The sequence below is a fragment of the Sorex araneus genome, chromosome 1 (assembly GCF_027595985.1).
Source record: "Sorex araneus isolate mSorAra2 chromosome 1, mSorAra2.pri, whole genome shotgun sequence".
Classification (NCBI taxonomy): Eukaryota; Metazoa; Chordata; class Mammalia; order Eulipotyphla; family Soricidae; genus Sorex; species Sorex araneus.
This window is the reverse complement of record NC_073302.1, coordinates 442,014,709-442,037,641: the sequence shown is the minus strand read 5'-3', so window position 1 is coordinate 442,037,641 and position 22,933 is coordinate 442,014,709. Positions and strand designations below refer to the sequence as shown.

Genomic DNA, 22,933 nt, shown 5'->3' with positions numbered 1-22,933 from the left:
GTGTGACCCACCCCCCCACCAAAACCAGAAAAATGAACATTGCACTGGAGGTTCGCAAAGAGACCTGCGTGGGCCTGTGACCCAGGTCCCTTATCCCTTGGCTAATGGTCTGTTGGATTCATTAGAATTTGGTGCGTGGCTCAAACTGCTCTCAGCCAGTCTGGGGCCCTCCCTGTGACCTGGGCACGGGCCTGGCATTTCAGTGGCCAGGGCAGAGGATGTGGTGCCTCGGGCCTTTGGCTGGGAGATTCCCCCACCCAGCCTAGGGTTCTGCTGTGTTGGGGGTTACCTGCCTGCCCCCCCCCCCACCATGGTGCTCAGTGCTCAGGGGCCTCTAGGACCACACCCAGCAGTGCCTGGTGCCTCCTGGGTTGTCACTGATGCACAGCGACCCTGCAAGGCCAGTACTGAACCGCCATCAGCCATGTGCCAGGCCAGCAGCTCAGCCCTGCCACTCTCTCCCGTCCCTGATGGGCTGTTTGAGGTCTCGTGCTTTGTGCCAGTGGCATTCTTGTCCTAAAGACAGAAATCTAATTTTGTTGAACCTGCAAGCATATGCAGGGTTCTGGCTCCTGCCTCTCTCTCTCTCTCTCTCTCTCTCTCTCTCTCTCTCTCTCTCTCTCTCTCTCTCTCTCTCTCTCTCTCTCTCTCCTCTCTCTCTCTCTCTCTCTCCTGCCCTTCTTATAGTTAAGATGATCTCTGCACCCCCCTCCCACTGCCCTCGCCCTGACCACCTGCCCCTTACATTAATTCTCTAATGTTTTAGTTTTTGCAGGAAGGGTTGTTTTTTGTTTTGTTTTCTGGTGACACCCTGCAGTGCTCAGAGAGTACTCCTCCCGGTGCACTCAGGAATTACTCCTAGCAGATCACTCAAACCATACCGCATGCCAGGCATCAAACCCAGGCCCGCCACACACAAGGCAAGCACCCACCATATCAGCTGTGCTATGGGTCTGGTCCCATCCTCTACGGCTTTGACTCCGTCTCGTTTAATGCCCCCTGGAGGGCAAATGAGCCGTGCTGAGCTGTCACCTGCTGCTTGGCCCTGAAAACTGCCCTGACTGATTTTCAGACACCGATTCTTCATCCCGAGGGCCCCGCACAGGGGCAAGGGGTTCAGTTTCAGCCTTCAAGGCCATGGCATCCCTCCAGGATGAGAGTATAAGGATGAAACGTGGGGGACCGTAATCCGGGTCCGTAGGAACTGCAGAGTGCCTTACACTACAAGCAGGTCTCGCTCGCGTCTGCGGTGGATGTAGGGTTACACAGAGGGGGATGTTCTTTGTCACATAGCACTTCCGCTGTGTCGTATACACAACTACCTTTCATGACTTTCTTGAAGCTCAAGCAATTTCCCATTAGATGAGAATTTTCTGCAGCCCTGTGTCGTCTCTGCCCATTTTCCCGTTGGCCCGGAGTGCCCAGCCTCCTAAGCTCTAGCTGCGCCCGAGTTGCTGTGCCAACTGCAGCCGCTCTCCCGAAATCTGAGCCCGTGTGCCACCCCTTTCCAGCGGGTGTTTCCATCTCCATCCCATTCCCTGGCTTATTTGGCACATGGGCACCAGAGGCTGCCAGCCGGAAAAAAAAAACTCAGAAATAGGCCTGCCCCACAGCTTGGAAACTGGCCTCACATGCTGGAGTAAAAGGCAGCTGAGATAGAGAAGGGACCACCTAGTAGAGGATGCTGGGAGGACCCATTCGGGTTGGAAGATTCGAGCTGAAAGTAGACTATAGACGGAACATGAAGGCCACTCAATACCTCTACTGCAAACTACAACACTCAAAAGGAGAGAGAATTAAAGGGAATGCCCTGCCACAGAGGCAGGGTGGGGTGGTGGGGGGTTGGGGATGGAGGGTGGGGTTGGGGGTGGGAGGGATACTGGGATCATTGGTGGAGGAGAATGGGCACTGGTGGAGGGATGGGTAAACGATCACTGTATGACTGAAATGCAAACATGAAAGTTCATAAGCTTGTAACTGTACCTCACGGTGATTCACTAATAAAAAAAAATTAAAGAGAATTGTTATCAATAAAATTATTACTGATATTATACTGTTATCAAATCTATATAAATATTTTTAAATAAAAACCCTCAGAAATAGCATTAAATTTCATAGGTGTGGAGCACGCCTGCCCTAGAATACTCTTCAGTGGTTCATCCAAGGTGACATATTGCCATTCTCCCATTCTCTGATAGGTTCCGGAATAAGAACGTTGTTCCAAAATTTACTGGTCCTTTCATATTTCCTTCATATATTTACCGTATGGCCTTTATACATATATATATATATGAAAACTCATTCTGATTCATGTTTCACTACAGTATCGCAGTTCATTGTTTCTCTCTTAGGCTGCAGAGTACCAAGACTATAAAAGTGCATTGGAGAAACCTAGTTTCTGGCCTACCAGAGTGGCGTAGGCAACATCCCCTGGATGCTAAACCAGCTCTGCCAGGACTTGGCTGGGGTATAGCGGTTCTAGAAGCATATCGTCTTCAAGAGCTAGACTTAACAAAGCTTTTTTTTTAAAAAAAAAAAAAGTATTATTGCAAAACTGAAAACCAAAATGCCTTTTTTAAAGCACTTCCTACCTTATTTCTAGTAGCATTGGAACCAATCCAATCAAATTAAAAGCTGATCTCAAAATTAAAATTAGCCAGCTCCTCTGGGTTTGAGCTGCTGACATCTTAGAGAATGTTCCCCATCTCTCATCCTCTCCCCAAAGCCTGTGCAAGGCCCAGAGCACATCGGCCGAGCTCCGAGTCCAGCATCTTTCTTCCAACTACATCGGAGTGTGCCTTGGAACACCGGTCTCCAGGGGGTTTATCCATCCCCAGTGCCCGCCAGCCCGGGCCGGCCTTTTCTGAAGCTAGATTCCTGTTCATTTCCTTTATCAGTGACTCTTCCAAAGACATGGTGGTCCCAGCGGGTGGGCGTTGCCCTGGGCCTGTGCGACTCTTCCTCTCCTTGTCTCTTCCTGCTCCACCAGCACGGCTGAGCAGTAGGACCACCAGACCGTTGAGGTCACAGTACTGTCAGTAAAATCGGTTTCTACTGTAGATGTTTTCTTAAAAATTTTTTTTTCAGTTTTTTAAATGCTAGAGCTTTCCTTTTTTAAAAAAAAAATAATTTTTATTTATTTTTGGTTTGGCGGCCACATCTGGCCATGTTTAGGGCTTACTCTTGCCTGTGCCCAGGGATGACTCCTGGCAGGGCTCGGGGGACCATTTGTGTGCCAGGGAACAACCCTCGCTTGGTGGCGTGTAAGCCAGTGCCTGCCTCTCTGTACAGTCCTCTGTCTCATCTTTGTAAGTGAAAGGGAAAGTGGGATAGAAGGGGTAAATTTAGGGGCCCTGCCTGGTTCCATTGAAAGACAGCACACCCCCCATGTACTTGAATTGCACTGCGGTGACCCTCGCCTCAAACAGTCTGGGGGAGGGGCTGGAGTGATAGCACAGCGGGTAGGGCGTTTGGCTTGCACTCAGCCGACCCGGGTTCTAATCCCAGCATCCCATATGGTCCCCTGAGCACCGCCAGGGGTAATTCCTGAGTGCAGAGCCAGGAGTAACCCCTGTGCCTCTCCGGGTGTGACTCAAAAACAAACAAAAAAAAACAGTCTGGGGGATACTGCCGATCAGGAAGGATGTGTCCACACATGGGTGGTAGAGCAACAATTTGTCACCTCAGGGAAGACTTCCAAGGGGAAGGGACACGGATACAGAATTTTCAGGGGAGAATGGACTCGATTTCCCGGTGGAAAAGAGAGAGCGAACATGTGCCCTCGAAAGGCTTGATCTTGCCACCTGCCTGCACTTCCCCGGGCTGACGGGACATTGAAGTCATAAGTGAATCCCCCCCCCCCCCGGATTGGCAGCCATGTTGAGCGTGTCTTTGCAGCATGTCAGCCACGGGGGCGTGTCACCCACCCACTGGGCTTCCGAGCTTTCTGCTACTACATGACACGCCATTCTGGAAGCATGTGACTCCCGGTTTTCCTTCCCTGCTCAGGTAGATGTGGTCGTGACCCTGGGCGGACTGGCTGGACGTTTTGACCAGATCATGGCCTCTGTCAACACCCTGTTCCAAGCGACCGCCATCACCCCGTTGCCGATCATAATGATCCAGGAGGAATCGCTCATCTACCTGCTGCAGCCGGTAAGTGAGGACTGAGTTCCGATGTCTGCTTCCTGTGTCCGTCTTGAGCGTGTCCCCCTGGGTCCCCTGTTGGCTTGAGACCCCTTTAACTCCCCTGCTGCAGCTCACTGAGCAGGGAAACCGTAGCGGAGACGCCCTCGGAGTTTTCATGTTATGGGCCCCCACATTAAAAACGCAGAAATCTTGTAGCTTTTAATTACATTGACTACAAATTCAATTTAGCAGTTTTGCATTTCGAACGCGAATGCCACCGAAGGAAACTCTCCACAGAGGAAACACAGAGCTTGGGAACTATTTCTAATGGAATCCTCATCTGTTTTCCAGGGTGTCGTTATAATTGGAAACTGGATGTGATTTTGCTGAGCGCTGAGCAAATCTTTAGCTCTGACTGTTGATAAGGGGCCCGCTCATTAATTTCCACGGGCTCCGAATAAATTGCTAATGGTGATGTCATTTCTCATCTCATTGTGTTCCTTAGATCCGAATTCTTCGTCAGTGTGCAAGGTTTAGGAAAACCTGGGGAAATTCAGTTTGCAGAATAATTATTTGGCCACATCTTTAAAAGAAGGAAGTCTGTTTTATTTATTTTTTTATTTTCTTCTGCCTCTCTTTGCAATATAGGCTGTGCTCTATACCATTTGTGACCTGTCTAATTTTTTTTTTAATTTGTTGAATGTCGTATAGATAAAATGCAGATGCACCACTCATCAATGGGGATTCATTTTCTGACTCTTGGCATGTCCTAGCTTTGTGGCTTTTCCTAGAATACTTCCCCTGAGAGGTGGAGAGAGAGCCAAAAAATTGCGTTCGAGCTGCAGGTTGCCGGTTTATCTCGTCAGCAAACAATCAAGGACCACCTGCCCCCTGTCTCTGCATGGCGAGGCCGCTGAGGATTGAGATTAGGGTCCCTTTTCCATCCTTGTCTCATGAAAGAGACATTTATGAAAACAAACATCAAGCGCGGACCCCTAGGAGGGTGATGAACAATGAGATAATTCGGGCATGAGTGAACAGTGATTCCACGGGGCTGAAAAGATGGAGCTTGTGCTTTGCACGGGGCCCGGGGTTCAATCCCGGCCTCTGCCTGGTCTCCCAAACGGCGCTTAAGAGTAACCTTCAAACCGTGAGTTTATAGTGACCTGTGAGCACCCCAGAGTGTGGGTCCCTGCACCGGAGAGAGGGGGGTGGGTTTTATAGGGCATTCATGCTTCCATACTCAGTTAGTTTAGCAAACTATCGTAGACTGCTACTGTTGCCAGGCACCTTTGCAGGAACAGGAGAGGCGCCAGCAGAAAAGACAAGAGTCCTTCCTTTCCGGGAACCTGTGTACTGTTGCGCTTACCTTCCAGCAGAATATTCTAGAAGGAGTAAACAGACACTTCTTTGGGGAAGGCAGGGTGGAGCAGAGGTGTCGCACGGAGACAGGCGGATTCTTTGCAGTGCCGTGGGTAGGAGCCAGGAGATACGACTAGAAAACTAGTTTCTGTCCTAATTGTTGTCTTGAGTTGTGCCGAGACCGTGTAACCTCTTGCTCTTGTTGGCTTTGACATGTCAACAAAGGTTTAAATTAGCGGTATGATGTCCATACATAGTCTTCTGAGATTTCTAATTCTTACTTGGTATTTAGCTACAGTTTCCAGCAGTTTCTGAACTTTGACACTTTGTATCACTGTGAGGCCTGACATGTATTGTGTGGTAATCCATGGTGGTATGATTTCGGAAGTAGCCCCCGGAACATGTCTGGAGATACTTGGGTTAATAATGAAGTCCGGTACTTTTTTTTAAGAGCAAATTCCTAAGACTAACTGTTGAAAGAAGCCATCAGACCCACTGATGAGAGAAAAATCTCACAGGTGGCTTCTGCTCATTGGATCTTCCCGTGGATTCGGTGCTCTAGACCTTCACTTGAACATGAGTTATTGTAGAAAGGTTGTAAAATGGGTTCATTTTAAATGTCGTAAAATAGGTTCATCTGAGCTTCATTGGTGTCCCTCCAGTTACAGATTGCTGTCTGCCACCAGTTTGGAAAACTCTCAACCATTATACGTACATGTATACTGAAACATGTGTATATGCATATATGTATGTGTATATCTTTGTATGTGTATGTATACTTTTTTTTTGAGGGATGCCAGGGGCCAAAGCAAGGGCCATATACATGCAAAGCATTTGCTCTGCCATTGAGCTACTGCTGATCTCCAACTTCAGTGTATGTTTACAGACATTGTGTCTGTCTCAGTCTCTTGTTTCTCCTGAAGCAACTCAAGTTTCAGGTAAATGAGATCCTGTAATTGTAGCATTGCAGCTGGGAACTTCCCTTTCTTGTTTTATGGGTCTTCATGGGTACCGGGGGCATCACCTTGTAAGTGCTCTTCACTCTTCTGCATCAGCTCTGTGTGTTAGTCAGACCACCACTACACTTTCAGTTCCTGCTGTGGTTCTTTGTGCGTAAAAAGCTGCCCCTTCCCTCCCATTTTTGGGACTTGTTCTGAAAGCATAATGGCCATGCATGATTTTTCATCTGCAATAGTTCTGGCATTGGGGTCAGCGATAGCACAGTGGATAGGGCATTTTTCTTGCATGCAGCCAACCCGAGTTCAATCCCCGGCATCCCATATGGTCCCTCAAGCACCACCAGGAGTAATTCCTGAGTTCAGAGCCAGGAGTAACCCCAGAGCATCTCTCAGTGTTACCCAAAAGGCAAATATAAATATATGTATGTATATTATTGTATATGCACGTAATATATATACATATTATACACATAATATATATACAATGTAATCATTGTCACTGTCATCATTGTCATCCCATTGTTCATGGATTTGCTCAAGCGGGCACCAGTAACGTCTCCATTGTGAGACTTGTCGTTACTGTTTTTGGCATATCGAATACACCACTGGTAGCTTGCCAGGCTCTGCCATGTGGGTAGCATGCCATGCTCTCCCATGGGCGGAGGAATCGAACCCAGGTTGGCTGCATGCAAGGCAAATGCCCGACCTGCTGTGCTATTGCTCCAGCCCACAAGGTAATATATATTAAACATAAATATATATGACAGTTGTGTGTCTGCATCCCTTCTAAGCCAGCTAGCCTTTCTTGGTTTGGGGGCCACACCCAGGGGTTCGGGGGAGTACTTACTCCAGGCCCCGGCCCCGTTGGGCAACGCTCCGGAGGCCACATGGGGCTTGAAATCAACCCCGGCCTTCCCCGCGAGAGGCCCAGGCTTTGCCCAGACGGCTGAGCTGTCTCCCTGGCTGGACAGCCGTCTGTTGATGGTCACTTCCGCTTTGATGTGTGTGACCTCCGTTCCTGCAGGGTCTCGTGATCCGGGGCCATGACCTCACATTGCGGAGACCTTTCCCTGGGGAAAGGATCTGAGGTCTGAGTTGAAAGTTTAGTCCAAGGAGGCTTGAGGGTGACCTCCTGGTCCGGCGAGACATCGGCATTGGCGGTCTGAGGCAGCTGGCTCGAGACAGTGGCCTGTCCAGGCCTCATCTGCAGGCCAGTCCCCTGAGAGACCCGGGCTGAGCACCCCGGGGTGTTTGCTCCTCTCGGTAGCAGGGCAGGGGCGAGCCAGGACTCGCTCGCCTTGTTCCTTGCAGTCCAGTGGAAATGCGGCCCAGCCCCACCTCACCTCCCGTTTCCTGCAGTCTGAGGTGTCCTGCACTGTCCCCAGGGCCAGCTTTGACTTTGGTCGCCATGCAGACTTAGAGACCTTCAAAGCCAAGGCTTAAGCCCGTATGGTTTCATAGACACCAAAGGTTTGAGAGATGAAAGGGCGGGGCTGGATCGGTGGCACAGGGAGGCAGGTGCTCGCCTTGCATGCAGTGGGCGGGGGTTGAACCCCTAATAGCCCCTGCGGTTCCCCCCCGCCCCGGTACTGTTAGGAGTGATCTCTGAGTTCAGAGCCCGGAGCAAGTCCTGAGCCCCTCTGGGGGTGGGCCACGAACTAAATGTAATAAAAAAATATTTTTTTTAAAAAAAGATGAAAAGTAGCTCGGTGACGTTCTTTCCCATCAAAATCTGCTTAAGGCAAATGCCCTCCCCGCGGTGCTATCGCTCCAGCCCTGAAATGTGTCTTGCATGCAGCTGATTCCCGTTAGATCCCCCTCCACATGGTCCCAGCACAGCTCCTCGTGGTCCTGGAAACCCTCCCCCCATCCCTCCTCCCCACCCCTAGCATCCCCTGAGTCACCCAGGTAACTCCTGACACCAAAAGGTCCCCTCACATTGAGCTGCTTGCTGGTTTTCAGGCTTCCCTAGGAGTCCCCCCACCCAGGTGCCCTCTTCCCCCCAAAAAAACAAACAGAGAACTCCCCTCTGCTCAGAAAACAGTGTTTACGTGGTGTGTGCCCACGGAGCTTGCTCCACGTCCTGCCGCAGCCAGATGGAGGAGTGACGGGGCACGGGCTGGCAGTGTGGGTGGGGTTCGGGGGACCTGGTCCCAGAGACTCTCACTCAGTGTTTGTCTTCTACTCGCTTTTATTTTATTTTAATTAATTGATTTGGGGGGGGGGGTTTGAGGCCACACCCACCGGTGCTCAGGGATTGCTCCTGGCTCTGTGCTCAGGGATCTCTTCTGATGGAACTGGGAACCACATGAGGGTGCTGGGAACCCAGTGTGGGTCAGCTTCGTGCAAGGCAAGCACCCTACCTCCCCGCTATTCTATTGCTCCCATTCCTCCACCTCCCCAGAGTGAGAGAGCATGAGGGCCGTAGTTACTACAAATGCAAAGGTCAAAATGACTATGATTGATGGTTGAAGATATGAAGGAAGCATGTATAAGCAGTTTTAGTTATCACTGTATCACTGTTATCCCGTTGCTCATTGATTTGCTCCAGCAGGCACCAGTAACGTCTCCATTGTGAGACTTGTTGTTAACTGTTTCAGTTATAAACTTATAAAATGCAACTAACACTGAAATCCATGAAAAATTTTGCTAAATTTGTCTGGAGAATCATTCTACAGCAGGGGAAGGGTTATATTGGAGCTGCTTAGTTCTGCCAAGTGTACTCTAGTGGAACCTTGTTTTATCTGTCACACATGTCCTAGAACAAGTGTAGGTGCTTAATAATATGCGTATTCTAGAGAAAGCACAGGCCTCCCCAGGACGCTGCTGATCATCGGTCACAGGACTGAGACTCTTACAAATCTCACATTACACTTGTGTAAAGAAGAAACTCCGTCAATTAATTTTAATGCCATTTTCACATATTGCTTGGATTGTATTTTAAGCGATGGCATTTTTTCAGAAATCGGTTCAAGAAAATCAATCTGCTATATGTCAGTACCAAATGAAAAAATGATTTAAGTTTTTAAAATTTGTTAATTGAAAGCCCACAAATCTATTCTCTAGAAGGGCGATCATTCGGGGCCTTTCAATGTCTCCTGTGAGCTTGATAGCAATACAGTGAGGTAGCAGGAAGGATATTGGTGCACAGGAAAAAGTTTTGACCCGACAATATTTCCATTGCCCTACATTTCCTCCTTCATGGGGGTAATGGGCCGGGATGTAAATTACACACTCCTCCAGCAGTCACAGTCCATAGACTAGTAATTATCCATAAACAATATATGGTTTAATGGGCAGTATGTACTTATATAAATTATACATACCACCTTTTGTAGGACTCATTTATTTAAAATATGTATGTCACAGATAACATTCTAGAAATTTTATTTTACACAATTTGCACATCATTTTCAAAAAGAAATAAAGCTTGGGGCTGGAGTGATAGAACAGTGGATAGGGCATTTGCCTTGCATGCGGCCAACCCGTTTTCGATTCCCAACATCCCATATGGTCCCCCGAGCACTGCCAGGAGTAATTCCTGAGTGCATGAGCCAGGAGTAACCCCTATGCAATGCTGGGTATGACCCCAAAAAGCAAAGAAAGAAAGAAAGAAAGAAAGAAAGAAAGAAAGAAAGAAAGAAAGAAAGAAAGAAAGAAAGAAAGAAAGAAAGAAAGAAAGAAAGAAAGAAAGAAAGAAAGAAAGAAAGAAAGAAAGAAAAGCAAGCTTGATTCCACTTTGAGGATGTCACCTAGGTGATTGCTTAATTAAATAAATATAACTCTGAATTTCCCTACACACCAGTAAAATTTACAGGTAAATGGTACCTTTATCATCTAGGCAGCTTAAATGCGATTACCAATCAATCTTGCTAAATACTTCAAAAGTGGCTCTATTCCATTAATTATTAATTACTAGGAATATGTTGAAGGTGGTGTCTTCTAGTATTTCTTTTCTTATGTCTCGATTATTTGAAGTGGAAGGTCACAGCAAAGGGCATAGACCTTTCGTGGGGACTGTCTGGCCAGCTGGTATCTTGGTTCCCTGAGCTGGTAGGAGAACTAGTGGCCTGTCCACGCAGGACGAGGGAAAACCCCGCCGGCTCCCAGAGTGCAGATCTCAGTATTCAGCGTTTCTCTTCATCCTCCCCGAGAGCCTCTCCATCCTTCAATCACCTCTGTGTTCCTGTGACGTTCTGCGAGTCTCAGAGACTCGACACGGAGGCTCTCAGCCTCTTCCCTCCATTAATTCAGTCACTTGGGACTGGCCCGTGTGTCCAGCAGCCAGTTACTTCAAGTTGCTAGACTTGTTGTGGCCAAAATCTTTGTCTGCGTTCTCTTTTCAACCCTCCTGTCTTGACTTCATAGTGCTCATTACAAATGAAACCTTAAAATGAGACAACTCCATATAGTTTCAGATGTCTAGAAATACGAAAAAACTAGAATAAAATGTGTGGCATTGTTTTTCTGGCTGGCTCTCTAGCACGCCATGTCTTTAATACTGTGTTTGGCATGTTTCACTGACTCAGGGACAGATGTTCTTCTGAGAGCCCCACCACCGGTAGCCTTTATTTGACAGGAAGTTCAGTCTGGCAGCATTAACTATGAGAGGAAAAGTAGGCTGTGTCATGATACCTCCCTTAAAAGCAATCATTCCTTAGTAGAGATAAGTACCAGGAGGTTTGCTCCACGGCTTGGAAGCCAGCCTCACATGCTGGGGGAAAAGGCAGCTCAGATAGAGAAGGGACCACCAAGTAAAGGGTGTTTGGAGGACCTGCTCAGGATGGGAGATGCATGCTGAAAGTAGACTATAGACCGAACATGATGGCCATTCAATACCTCTGTTGCAAACCACAACACACAAAAGGAGAGAGAACAAAAGGGAATGCCCTGCCGCAGAGGCGGGGTTGGGTAGGGGGAACAGGGTGGGGGTGGTGGGAGGGATACTGGGATCGTTGGTGGTGGAGAATGGGCACTGGTGGAGGGATGGGTACTAGAGAATTGTATGACTGAAACGCAAGCATGAAAGTTTGTGAGTCTGTAACTCTACCTCACAGTGATTCACTAATAAAAATTATTTTAAAAATTTTTTAAAAAGAGGGGCTGCAGCAATAGCACAGTGGGTAGGGTGTTTGCCTTGCACGCGGCCGACCCGGGTTCGATTCCCAGCATCCCATATGGTCCCCTGAGCCCCGCCAGGAGTAATTCCTGAGTGCATGAGCCAGGAGTAACCCCTGTGCATCGCCGGGTGTGACCCAAAAACCAAAACAAAAAAAAATTTAAAAAAAGAGAAGAAAGTAATCATTCCTCTTTCATTGGCAAGAAAAAGGAGTTCTTAATAAGCCCTGATAACCTTTGATGAGCAGATTTTATGTAATTGATGAGAGCCATTTTACACATGAAACATCCCTGATCTTCGTGACTCACCAACCCCTGCTCCCCATGAAGGCGGTCATGCTGGTCTCACTCTCGCTCTGTGTGTGTGTGTGTGTGTGTGTGTGTGTGTGTGTGTGTGGTAGGGCGGGGTGGGGGGCGGGGGCAGGGGCGGCTCCAGCTCTCACATACATACTTTCTCATTTTCTGGTCCTCTGCTTTTCGGGAGTACAGAGACATTAGCTTCTGTACACTGAGCATAAATTATCTTTTATCTCCAGGTTTTATGGCAGTTGGTAATACCGGTTAATAGGATTTATGACCAAGAAATGAGATGTCCAAGAGTTAATAAGGCGTGCCTTTTACATTAGCCTAAACCTTGTTCGGTGGAATCCTGTGCTGGAGTCCAGTATCTGAAATCAGTTTTTCTCTCACTTGAGCAAACTTCCAAATATGTTGTGAAGATTTCTTCCCCGTGATCTCAGTCATGTTTAATGACTGCTTGTGTTGCCCCTCCTACTACATCTCTCATTTACTGCTTCGAGTCCTGACATTGTGTACATAGCCGTCTGGAATGCCGGTAATGAATATGATTGGAAGATGTGAAGGGTCTAGTGGAAGCTCAATATCCATGATAATGACTGGTAGCATGGCGGATTTTTTTTTTCCTTTTTGGGTCACACCCAGCGATGCACAGGGGTTACTCCTGGCTCTGTACTCAGGAATTACATCTGGCAGTGCTCAGGGGACCACATGGGATGCTGGGAATCGAACCTGGGTTGGCCGCGTGCAAGGCAAATGCCCTACCCACTGTACCATCCTTCCAGCCCCATGGTGCGGGTCTCCTGAGAACTGAGAGTTTGGCTCTGTTCGCCCACGTACCCCTCAAGGTCCAGCACAATCTCTTCAGGGCTGACAGAAGAGAAGCTGCGTCCAGAGCCATCTAAAGTGAGGGGACGGGGCGTCTGAGTTCCGAAGAGCATGAAAACATCCTCCTTATGTTTGCCACCTGCTATAGTTCCATTCGTGGGGCAGGGTGATAGGTAGTACAGCAGGAAAGGTACCGGCCTTGCATGTGGTCAGACCTGGTTCAGTTCCAGGCACCTCATTCCCTTCCAGGTTCTATCCCCAGGCCCCCAAAGCCCCACCAGGTGTGATCCCTGAGCGCAGAGACAGGAATAAGCTCTGAGCACCACTGGGGATGACCACAAAACAAGACAAACTAAAACCAGAAGCACTCCCATGCAGTGCACTGGTCCCTTCCGCTCTCCCCCTCTGCTTTCCATATAATGGTTGCTGTCCCTTGCCCTTTTGCTTTTGGGGTCACGCCCAGCGATTCTCAGGGGTTACTCCTGGCTCTGCACTCAGGGATTTCTCCTGGTGGTGCGGGGGTGACCATATGGGATGCCAGGGATTGAACCCAGGGTTGGCCTCGTGCAAGGCAAATGCCCTACTGCTATGTTATCACTCTGTCCCCTGTCATTTGGCCTTTTGAAGTATCAACTCTAAGCTATACTGTAGGCCACCACCATGGAATATTAGTGTAAGTAAGGTAAAGCCTTAGAGATCCTTTTCTAGGTTAGCAATTGTAGGTATTTTTTAAGCATAAAAGTTGTTTGTGCCCAGAGTGGGACTCGGTATTTCTTTAAGATAAAATGTAAGCCAGTGTGACGGGGTCTCCTGCAGGGACAGTCTGAGAAAAGGACCACAAGCACCCCACATCTGTCACATTCCATCCCACCTCCTCCTCTTCCTCTGCCATGAAGCCGGGGCTGACACTAGCTGCTTCCTCCATCTTCCACCCACCCAAGATGCTCTTCGGGGCTCTGTGCCACTCAGTGTCACTCCTAACGATGCTTCCTCCAAATCTTGTCCTGCCCAGTCTCTTATCTGCTCTGTGGTGCCAAGACACAGACATCTTTCCCTCCACCCACGGAACTGCTCGTTGGTCTTTCTGGATGAACATCACCTGTGTCCACCTTTCTCCAGCAGCCTTGCTTTTCCCTGGGCCCAGCTTGCTGGGAAATGGGTCGGTATCTGCCCTTTCCCCAGCAACTTTCTCTTCCTTCTCTGGGTTTTTCTTTCATCTTTGCGTGGCCTTTTAAAGGTTTTCAAACAAAAGCTTATGCACAGAAGAACAGCTTGATATTCTCACATATAAATAATAAAACATTACATTTTAATGGGAGTGAAACTCTAAAATTCCTGGACTGTCTGACTCACTTCGGTGAGTGTTCGGAGATCACCTTTACACCGCCATAGGAATTATGTCTTGATAGATTCATCCGTGTTCAATTCAGTGACTTTTCTTTAATATATTAAGCCAAACCATATTTTTCTAAAGTCTTTATTGTTTTTGTTTGTTTGTTTGTTTGGGGTTTGGGGGTTTTTGTTTTGTTTTGTTTTTTCTTTTCGGGTCACACTCAGCGATGCTTAGGAGTTACTCCTGGGTCTGCACTCAGGAATTACTCCTGGTGGTGCTTGGGGGACCATATGGGATGCTGGGGATTGAACCCAGGTCAGCCGCGTACAAGGCAAATGCCCTACCTTCTGTACTATAACTCTAGGCCCAAGTCTTTATTATTTTTATTTTATTATTTACAGCATAGGCTATTCAGCAACAGGCATTCTTAACATTTATTACCTGGTAGACATTAGGAGGGATTCAAGGTACAGAAATAAAAGTCACCACTTGTGTTCCATTGCTTTGGTGGAGAAGACAGAAACATCACTATATCACTGTCATCCCGTTGCTCATTGATTTGCTTAAGTGGGCACCAGTAATGTCTCCATTGTGAGACTTGTTACTGTTTTTGGCATATCTAATACGCCAGGGGTAGCTTGCCAGGCTCTGCTGTGTGGGTGAGTTACGCTCAGTAGCTTGCCGGGCTCTCCGAGAGGGGCAGAGGAATCGAACCCGGGTCGGCCACATGCAAGGCAAACACACTGAATATAGCAAAACACTTGGAGTTGTATAAATGTAAAAAAGATGTATAAAAGCATCTTTCTCAGAGTAGACTCAAAGCAAGTGTGTATGACATCGGTGGCTTTTTCAGTGAAGTTAATACCCGATGAGAAGTTGGTCAAGGAAACATAAAGACATTCCTCTGCCAAAGCAAGACCATCTTAGAGACCTGACACTGGGGTCAGCACCATGTGGCTAAATATCAGAGATCCATAAATATTAATCATCAGCCACCATTGGTGATTGATGACCAGTATTAATCATCAATCAATATTGATGACCAGTATTAATCATTAATCAATATTGATGACCAGTATTAATCATCAGTCATCAACTATGGTAGAGAGCTTGAAGACCACTCACTGGTCTACTGCCGCGGTTGTCACTGCGGGTCTGTGCCACACTATGTGGACAAATACTGAGCTACAGGTTGAGGAGGGCTGAAGTGCACTGCCAGAGGAGACACAGCGAGCGGCGAGAGAGCCGGAGGTTGGAAGGGACCCGTTTGCCTTCTCTGGAAGATGGTCTGTGTTGAGAACAAAGGTTAGGAAATAAACAGATCATCAGTGGAATGATATAAAATTATCATTTTAGGAAGTTTAGTTTGTCGTACTAGGGAGGATCAGCCGGTCTTTGACATTGAAGGACTCTTAGAAATGGGGCCAGAGAGATTGTCCAGTGGAGAAGGTGCTTGTCCACTTTCTTACAGTGCAGGTTGGACTCCCGGCACCAGAGAGTGTCTACTCAGCCGCCTCTGGGAGTGATTCATGAGCACAGAGCCAGGGGTAAATGCTGAGCATGCTCAGGGGCGGCCCAAACACAAACGGAACAACAACAACAAAAAATCCTAGGAAGCAGCCGAATGGGTTGGTGAGTGAGCTGGAGCAAATACTTTGCATGCAGGAGCCATGGGGTCAGTCCCCCTGTCTGTGATGTCCCCTGAATACAGATCCAGGAGCAGACCCTGTGTAGTTCCTGGCGTGACCCCCAAACACAACAGACATGCAAGAATGGAATATTGAGTAAGTAAACAATTAATTCTGCAGGAATCAGAGATAGTACAGCAGGTGGGGCACTGCCTTGCCTGTGGCTGAGCTGGATGCAGTGTCTGGCACCCCTGTGGTCCCCCGAGTCTTGCCAAGAGTAGTGAACCTTGAACACAGAGTCGAAGTAAAGCCTGAGCACCACGGGGTGTGGCCCCAAACAACAAACCAACCCCAGTTGTGTGGACTGGAATGATAGTACAGCAGGGAGAGCGTTCGCCTTGCACACGGCCAACCCGAGTTCATCCCCACTGTTCTCAGTGAGTCCCAGAGTTCCCTGACTGCAGAACCAGGAACATGCCCTGTATCGGCACAGCTGGGCGGGGCCCCACACAGCAAAAAACGTAATTGTGGGTGGGAAGAGGAAACCTAGGGTTTGTTAGTGTATGTAATCAAGTCTTTGTTGAAGGAACCTGGAGCAACCCATATAATCACTTGCTTTCTGGATTAAACCATTGGGTGCCTTCCTTCTTTGAATAGAGGAAAGAAGATCATAGTGGGAAGATAGTTGGCTTTGGGATGTAAGCAGATTGATCCACCATGAAAAGGAAGGAAGAGAGGGAGGGAGGTAGAGAGGGAGGGAGGGAGGGAGGGAGGGAGGGAGGGAGGGAGGGAGGGAGGGAGGAAGGAAGGAAGGAAGGAAGGAAGGAAGGAAGGAAGGGAGGGAGGGAGGGAGGGAGGGAGGGAGGGAGGGAGGGAGGGAGGGAGGGAGGGAAGGAAGGGAAAGTAGGGAAGGAAGGGAAGAAGGACGGACTAAACTGAAGTCTCTCAGACAAAATCACAACCTAACCTTGCAGCCCCCAGTTGTTTTACATGGCCTGCCAAGTCTTGGACCTAGAAGAAATCTTTGCCTTGGGGAGACTCATAGAAACATTCCATCTGCAGCAGCAGTAAAAACCAGTGGTGATTTCCCCCGGTGGTTCCAAACCAACACGGGGGGAAGTGTCAAATTCTATCTCTGTGGAAACCATTTAAAAGCATCTTTGAACACAAGCCCCCTTTCTGTTTTCAATCATGAGTGACAGAGTCGGATGAGGAGACTCAAGTCAATCCATAAGAGCCCGCGTGCAGGTCAGATAGTGATAATGATAGCATCAGCGCTGGCCTGCTCTGTCCTCATCATTCATCACGGTCCAGTTCTCGGTAGAGTAACGGAAGAGCCGATGGTGGTGTCACCTTTCCTTTCATCCCTTCTCGCGTGGTCCTTTCTGCAAGGACACAGTCCAGCGTCATGGATACTTAGTTCAGTTGAGCGCGCCTCTGCAGCTCCCTTGGATCGGAAGCCAAAGGTTGCAGTGTGGTTCCAACGAACTGTGAAGCGATTGGAGAGTCACCAGCAGGGAAATGAAATGAGCTTCTGGGAAGATTGGCACCAGGCAGGCGTCTGTTGAAAGAGCGCGCGCGGCTCCAGCTGGGCTCAATTGCTTCTCCTGCAATTCATACTCCTTTTATGCCCTCTAAATTTCGGAGTATTTTTATCTCATTTGTTTCCAAAGAGATTGAAACTGGGAATGAAAAAAAAAAGAACAGAGTGGGCAATTTATACAAATAAAGTTCATCTAGAAGGACTGAGATTGGAGGGTGCTTATTTCGATCCCACTGTCCGTTGACCTCTGGTATTTTGAAACTCTCCTGAGGAAGGGTGTGAGGGCCTGTCCGCAGACATACACACAGCACATGAGATGCACTCGCCACCTTTGGTGTAGGTACATTTTTAAATAGGAAAACAAAATGAATGGGCAGAATCAGGTTTATTATCAAGGAAGAGGAATATTCTATTAGGGTTGAGATATTAATGATGATAAACTTGAGACTTCTTTTGAAGGGAAAAGTACACTTGATAAAGTTGCCTCAAAATGGACTAATTGCACTTCCCTGGATTTTCCTGTTGCCTGATATTAGGAAGCTAATTTCTCTACACACACACACACAGACACAGACACAGACACACACACACACACACACACACACACACACACACACACACCGAGAGCCCTATCAGGCAAGATTAATGTACAAAATATGGTTCCTCAGATGGTGGGAAGGATTTTTCTCTTGTATGAAGCTGGTCTTTTAAGAAGTGGGCAAACTTTGAAATTTGGGTAATAGTTATTGAAAATCTGGGAAAGTAGCTTTTTATTTTTCTTGACAGATTTCACACTATCCACGTATTCCATAAGCAGAGTATTCCTTCAGAAAGATATGCGGACCTGGAAAATTTTTTCTTTTCATGGATTCATTCAACGAATGCTTTATTATGGACTAACTTGCATTTTGCTAGGTTGGAAAGAAGTCAGTTATCACAAAGAGCCAATGGTTTCTTCATGGAAAGCTCATTCTTGCAGCGGGGCATTGTTTCAGAAAAAGTGTTGGCACTAGAACCCGGGTGGTGGATGAATGCAGATATCTTCAGATTGAGGGGTGAAGCTCTGATCCTGAAATTTTATAGGGCTGTATGCCAGTGACTAAGCCATACCCTTGTTCAATAAGGGTTCAGGTTGCAAATATACACAAGCTGTCATGAAAACTTTGAGAAACTGCAACTTTCTGCAGGTGAGTAGAGGAAGGATTTATTAGACCGGGTCATGTCTGATCCGGATCGCCAAGTAGGCGGTAGGAGGGATTATAAGAGGAACAAGTCAGAAGGGTCCTATGATCAGCAGAATCTACTGACTTTCTTTGGGAAAGCCCTAGAAAGCTGATACTTGGGGGAAGGAAAAGGAGGACCCGGTGAGTCGTGGGCCAAGAGAAGGTCGGCAGAAAGGCAATAAAAACTCCCAGTAGCATGTGAAGATACTTGGATTGTAACCCTTTAGTTAGGCAAATAATGTGTAACTTGAGGGGGATGGTTTAAGAATCTGGTGCTAACGGTGACTCTTTTCTTGAGAGAAATGTGTGTTCATACATGTCAAATTATTTTTTATGTGGTTTTTGATTTTTATTGAATTTTCTTTTTTGTTCACTCCCAATAGTTCTCTAAGGTTATTCCCGACTTGCTATTAGGAGGTCTCTGCAGTGCTGGAGGAATTCTGCCACTTTGAGGGCTAAACCCAGGTCTTATATATGTGAAGTATGCACTGCAGCCTGCTGAGCTACCCCTCCGGCCCCTGTATCAAATTTAAAATACAGCCTTTAAGAGCTTTAGAAAGCCCTGGCTCTGTCTATAAAGTTCCATGTAGGAACTTGGCAGACAAGTATTTAAGTACGTACTTGTCACATCAGTTATCATGGAAAGGATGTCTGTCATCCTTCGGCGAGAGATGTATACCCAGTTGATCATAGAAACGATCAAATGCAGGGTCGCGAAGTCCTATAATAATGACAAAAATGATGGCAGTCCCTTCTGAATTCTTCCATGTGTCCGGCTCTGTATTGAGGGACCACTTCTTTTTTGCTGTGAAAAACTACTTAACAGCTTCATGCTTCTGTGAAGAAGATACTGGTCTTTATTTTTCTCAGATGAGACAACTGATGCCCAAAGCCTATTGGGTAAAAAAACTATTTTTTATACTTAAAAGGAGATAAATATGAGATGTCCTCAGACCTCTTGGCTATATTCATGCTCTGGGCACTTACTGATGTTCTGGGAGAAAGACAAAGGTCAATTTCAATGATAGCATCCTACGCTGATTGGTTATAGACTTAACTCAGGACACACATACTATGTGCTTTCATTGAGCTTGAATCTTATATGTAAAGATTTCTGCCATTGCTAGCACCGATGCATTGAAGTCACATTCATGATGTAATTTTGCATGGTGTATAATATGTCTGGGGTTCCTTCGTGCGTGAGGCTCGTCTGAACATGTGGAAAGGGGCGTTGAGCATGGCTGTGGCTGGGTTCCAGAGGTCTTCGGCTGCCAGGGCTCTGTTCAGGGCAGGGAGGGAAACTCAACCCGCCCTGCTCAGATCAGGACTGGGCCTCCTCCACCCAGACCCCCATTTTCCAGTAGCTTGGCAACCACACCGACAAACTGCCCCTGGCTCCGTGTAATCACATCAACGGCCAAGATTCAAAGACTATAAAACAACGCTCCTGGAAGCAAATGCGACCACACAACGTCTTATAGCCTAGTTATCCCTCTCAGAGAGACTGACAAGGTACCAAGAGCATTGTGCCCACATGGCAGAGCCTGGCAAGCTCTCCATGGCATATTCGATATGCCAAATACAGTAACAATGATGGGTCTCATTCTTCTTACCCTGAAAGAGCCTCCAATGCGGCACTGCTGGGAAGAACGAGTAAAACAAGTCTGCTAAAATCTCAGGGCTAGGACGAATGAAGACATTACTGGCGCCCACTCGAGCAAATCGATGATCAATGGGATACAGTAATAATATGTCTAAAGTTTATTAATAGCAACTTTGACTGCTCATATCACCCAGTCAGATGCCATAAAGAATTTCATTTCTAAAGCCAGTGTATAAATTCTTTAAAATCATCTTATTTTAGTACACTTCATTTAAAAGTGTACTTCTAACTTATGGTTTAGCATAAAAAATATCGATGTGCAGTGGCGTTTAAAAAATAAGTTAATGCTACTGCCCTCGGTTTTGTTTTGCTTTAGTATTTTGATTCTTGGGTCATACCTGGCAATGCTAAGGGGTTATTTCTGGCTCTGCATTCAGGAATTGCCCCTGACAGTGCTCTAGATGTGGGGGATAGAACCCAGGTCGGTTGCATGCAAGGCAAGTGCTCACTGTACTATCCCTGCAGCTCCAGTACTGTGAATCTTATCCCCTCTCCTTTTTATTTCCTGTTACTTTGTATCCGAAACATAGTGTTTATATCTAAAGCAGAAGTTTGCTAGAAAGGTTCTTGGGGGGGGGGCGGGAGTTATACTCAGAGAAAGGGAAACAGTTAGAACCATCTGATTGGAAAAGTTGTTAGAAAGAGACAGTAGGACGTAGATCATCATAGAATAGATATTTAATGAGAGGAAGTGAAGAAGCAGCACCAAATCTGTCACGCTCGAGCGTTTTAGCTCTGGAAAGTGGCAGTTACCCATCACGGGCTTTTGTGTTCTCTTGGAGCATCTGTGTCCACGTTCCAGAGGGTTGACAGTAGTTTTCTGTGGGAACTCTCGAAACCTCAGCCTTTTCCACTCTAGGAACAGTACACATGATTTTCACGGAAATTCAGATAGTTAAGGTCATGTATGGGCTGGAGCAATAGCACATTGCCTTGCATGCAGCCGACCCGGGTTCAAATCCTGCGCCCCTCTCGGAGAGCCCAGCAAGCTTCGGAGAGTATCCCGCCTGCATGGCAGAGCCTGGCAAACTACCTGTTGTGTATTCGGTATGCCAAAAACAGTAACAAGTCTCACAACGGAGACGTTACTGGTGCCCGCTCAAGCAAATCGATAAACAAAGGGGACAGTGACAATGAAGGTCATGTATATGAATAATTTTTTGTTGTTTTGTTTCTTCCCTTTGGGGTTCAGGTAGAAACATTGTTGACCCTGTTTCTTGAGTTGCTTGGCACATTAGCATCACTGTTGCATTTTTGTTTCATTGTTGGATTTGGATTTGTTCATTCAATTCCCGTTCCTCTCTAGGATTCCCTTTTGTCACATAAGAAGCCACCTTAATACATTTATCATCATTTCCCACTACTCTTGTATGTGCTTTTCAAATGGGATATTGTTTTAACAACTATTTTGAAAGACTCTCATAAGAAGGAATTCCTACACACCACAGTGACAGTGTTACTAGTCATGGTTAAACAAAGTTGAACAGAGTTGCATTCTCTCCACTTATGTCTAATTTTTTTTACATTTATATGTGTGTGATTAACAATCCAAACAAGGCCCATTTGTTGCAATTGGCTGATATTTCCTATTGTTTTATTAATCACCTGCCTGATTTATCTCTGTCTCTATCACTTTTCCTTTCCCTTCTGTCTTTGCTATGCTCCTTAACTTTTTTTTTTTTTGCTTTTTGGGTCACACCCAGCAATGCACAGGGGTTACTCCTGGCTCTGCGCTCAGGAATAACTCCTGGTGGTGCTCAGAGGACCATATGGGTTGTTGGGAATCGAACCTGGGTCAGCTGCCTGCAAGGCAAATGCCCTACCTGCTGTGCTATTGCTCCAGCCCCAAACTCCTTAACATTTTTGATGAAGAAAACTTGGTCTATAAAATTTTTGTCCTTTGAATTTATCGCATGCTGTAGTAGTATATGGACACTTTTTACTTTATTTAAACTTGACCACCACCAGCCCCTGCCCCCCAGCCCCTGACATCAGTTTTGAACCTGATAAAAAACATTTTTTCACTGCAGCATCTTTCGGTTGGCTTTCTTATTTTCCAGATGACAATTGACTCGTTTAGAAAAAGTTTCCATTTTCGATGTTAAATTTCATCTTAATTTCATTTCATTTAAAATATCACTAAGAGGACAAAACACACACAAATACAATCTGTATCTGTTCTGTATTTATAGATAACCAACCACCGTTAGGCATGTTGCATAGTCATCAGTTTAGGCTTCGACTTGGTGGAAGGGATGCTGGTCCCTCTCACCAATCTTCTGAAAGGAATAACTTTCAGAAGAGAGGAATAGGAGAGGAATCGCTCAGGTGGTAGAAACCAGAATGTCCTCTGACCAAATTAACTTAAAGAAGTGTTGTTGATGCATCAAGGTAGACTCTTAACCATTAGTTGAAGCTCCAAGTCTTGGACAGGCATGGCAGTTGGGGTTGTTTGTTTTCGGTTTTGTTTTTTGCTTTTTTGGGTCACACCCGGTGATGCACAGGGTTTACTCCTGGCTCATGCACTCGGGAATTACTCCTGGTGGTGCTCAGGGGACCATATGGGATGCTGGGAATCGAACCCGGGTTGGGGCGCATGCAAGGCAAACACCCTACCCGCTGTGCCATTGCTCCAGCCCCTAGTTTTTGAAATTCAGAACATGGCTGTTTAAAATTACTGAATTTCAAAAAAAGAAATCGATAGTCCTTTGAAGTGTATTAAGGTGGAACTTTGTTTGGTTTTTATCGAATGATAGCACAGCAGGTAGGTCGTTTGCCTTACATGCGGCCGACCTGGGTTTGATTCTTCCATTCCTCTCAGAGAGCCCAGCAAGCTACTCGGAGTGTATCA

At 46.8% G+C, this 22,933-nt stretch overlaps 1 protein-coding gene across 4 annotated transcripts in view; it reads left to right on the top strand.

Moving 5' to 3' along the window:
- The window catches only part of TPK1 (thiamin pyrophosphokinase 1), a 402,680-nt gene that overhangs the window by 230,038 nt on the left and 149,709 nt on the right, over nucleotides 1–22,933 (top strand). For all 4 annotated transcript variants that reach the window (XM_055121622.1, XM_055121633.1, XM_055121628.1 and 1 more), the window contains one exon: nucleotides 4,009–4,155. In XM_055121622.1, the coding sequence (XP_054977597.1) occupies nucleotides 4,009–4,155 (147 nt within the window). The remainder of the gene's footprint in view (nucleotides 1–4,008; nucleotides 4,156–22,933) is intronic.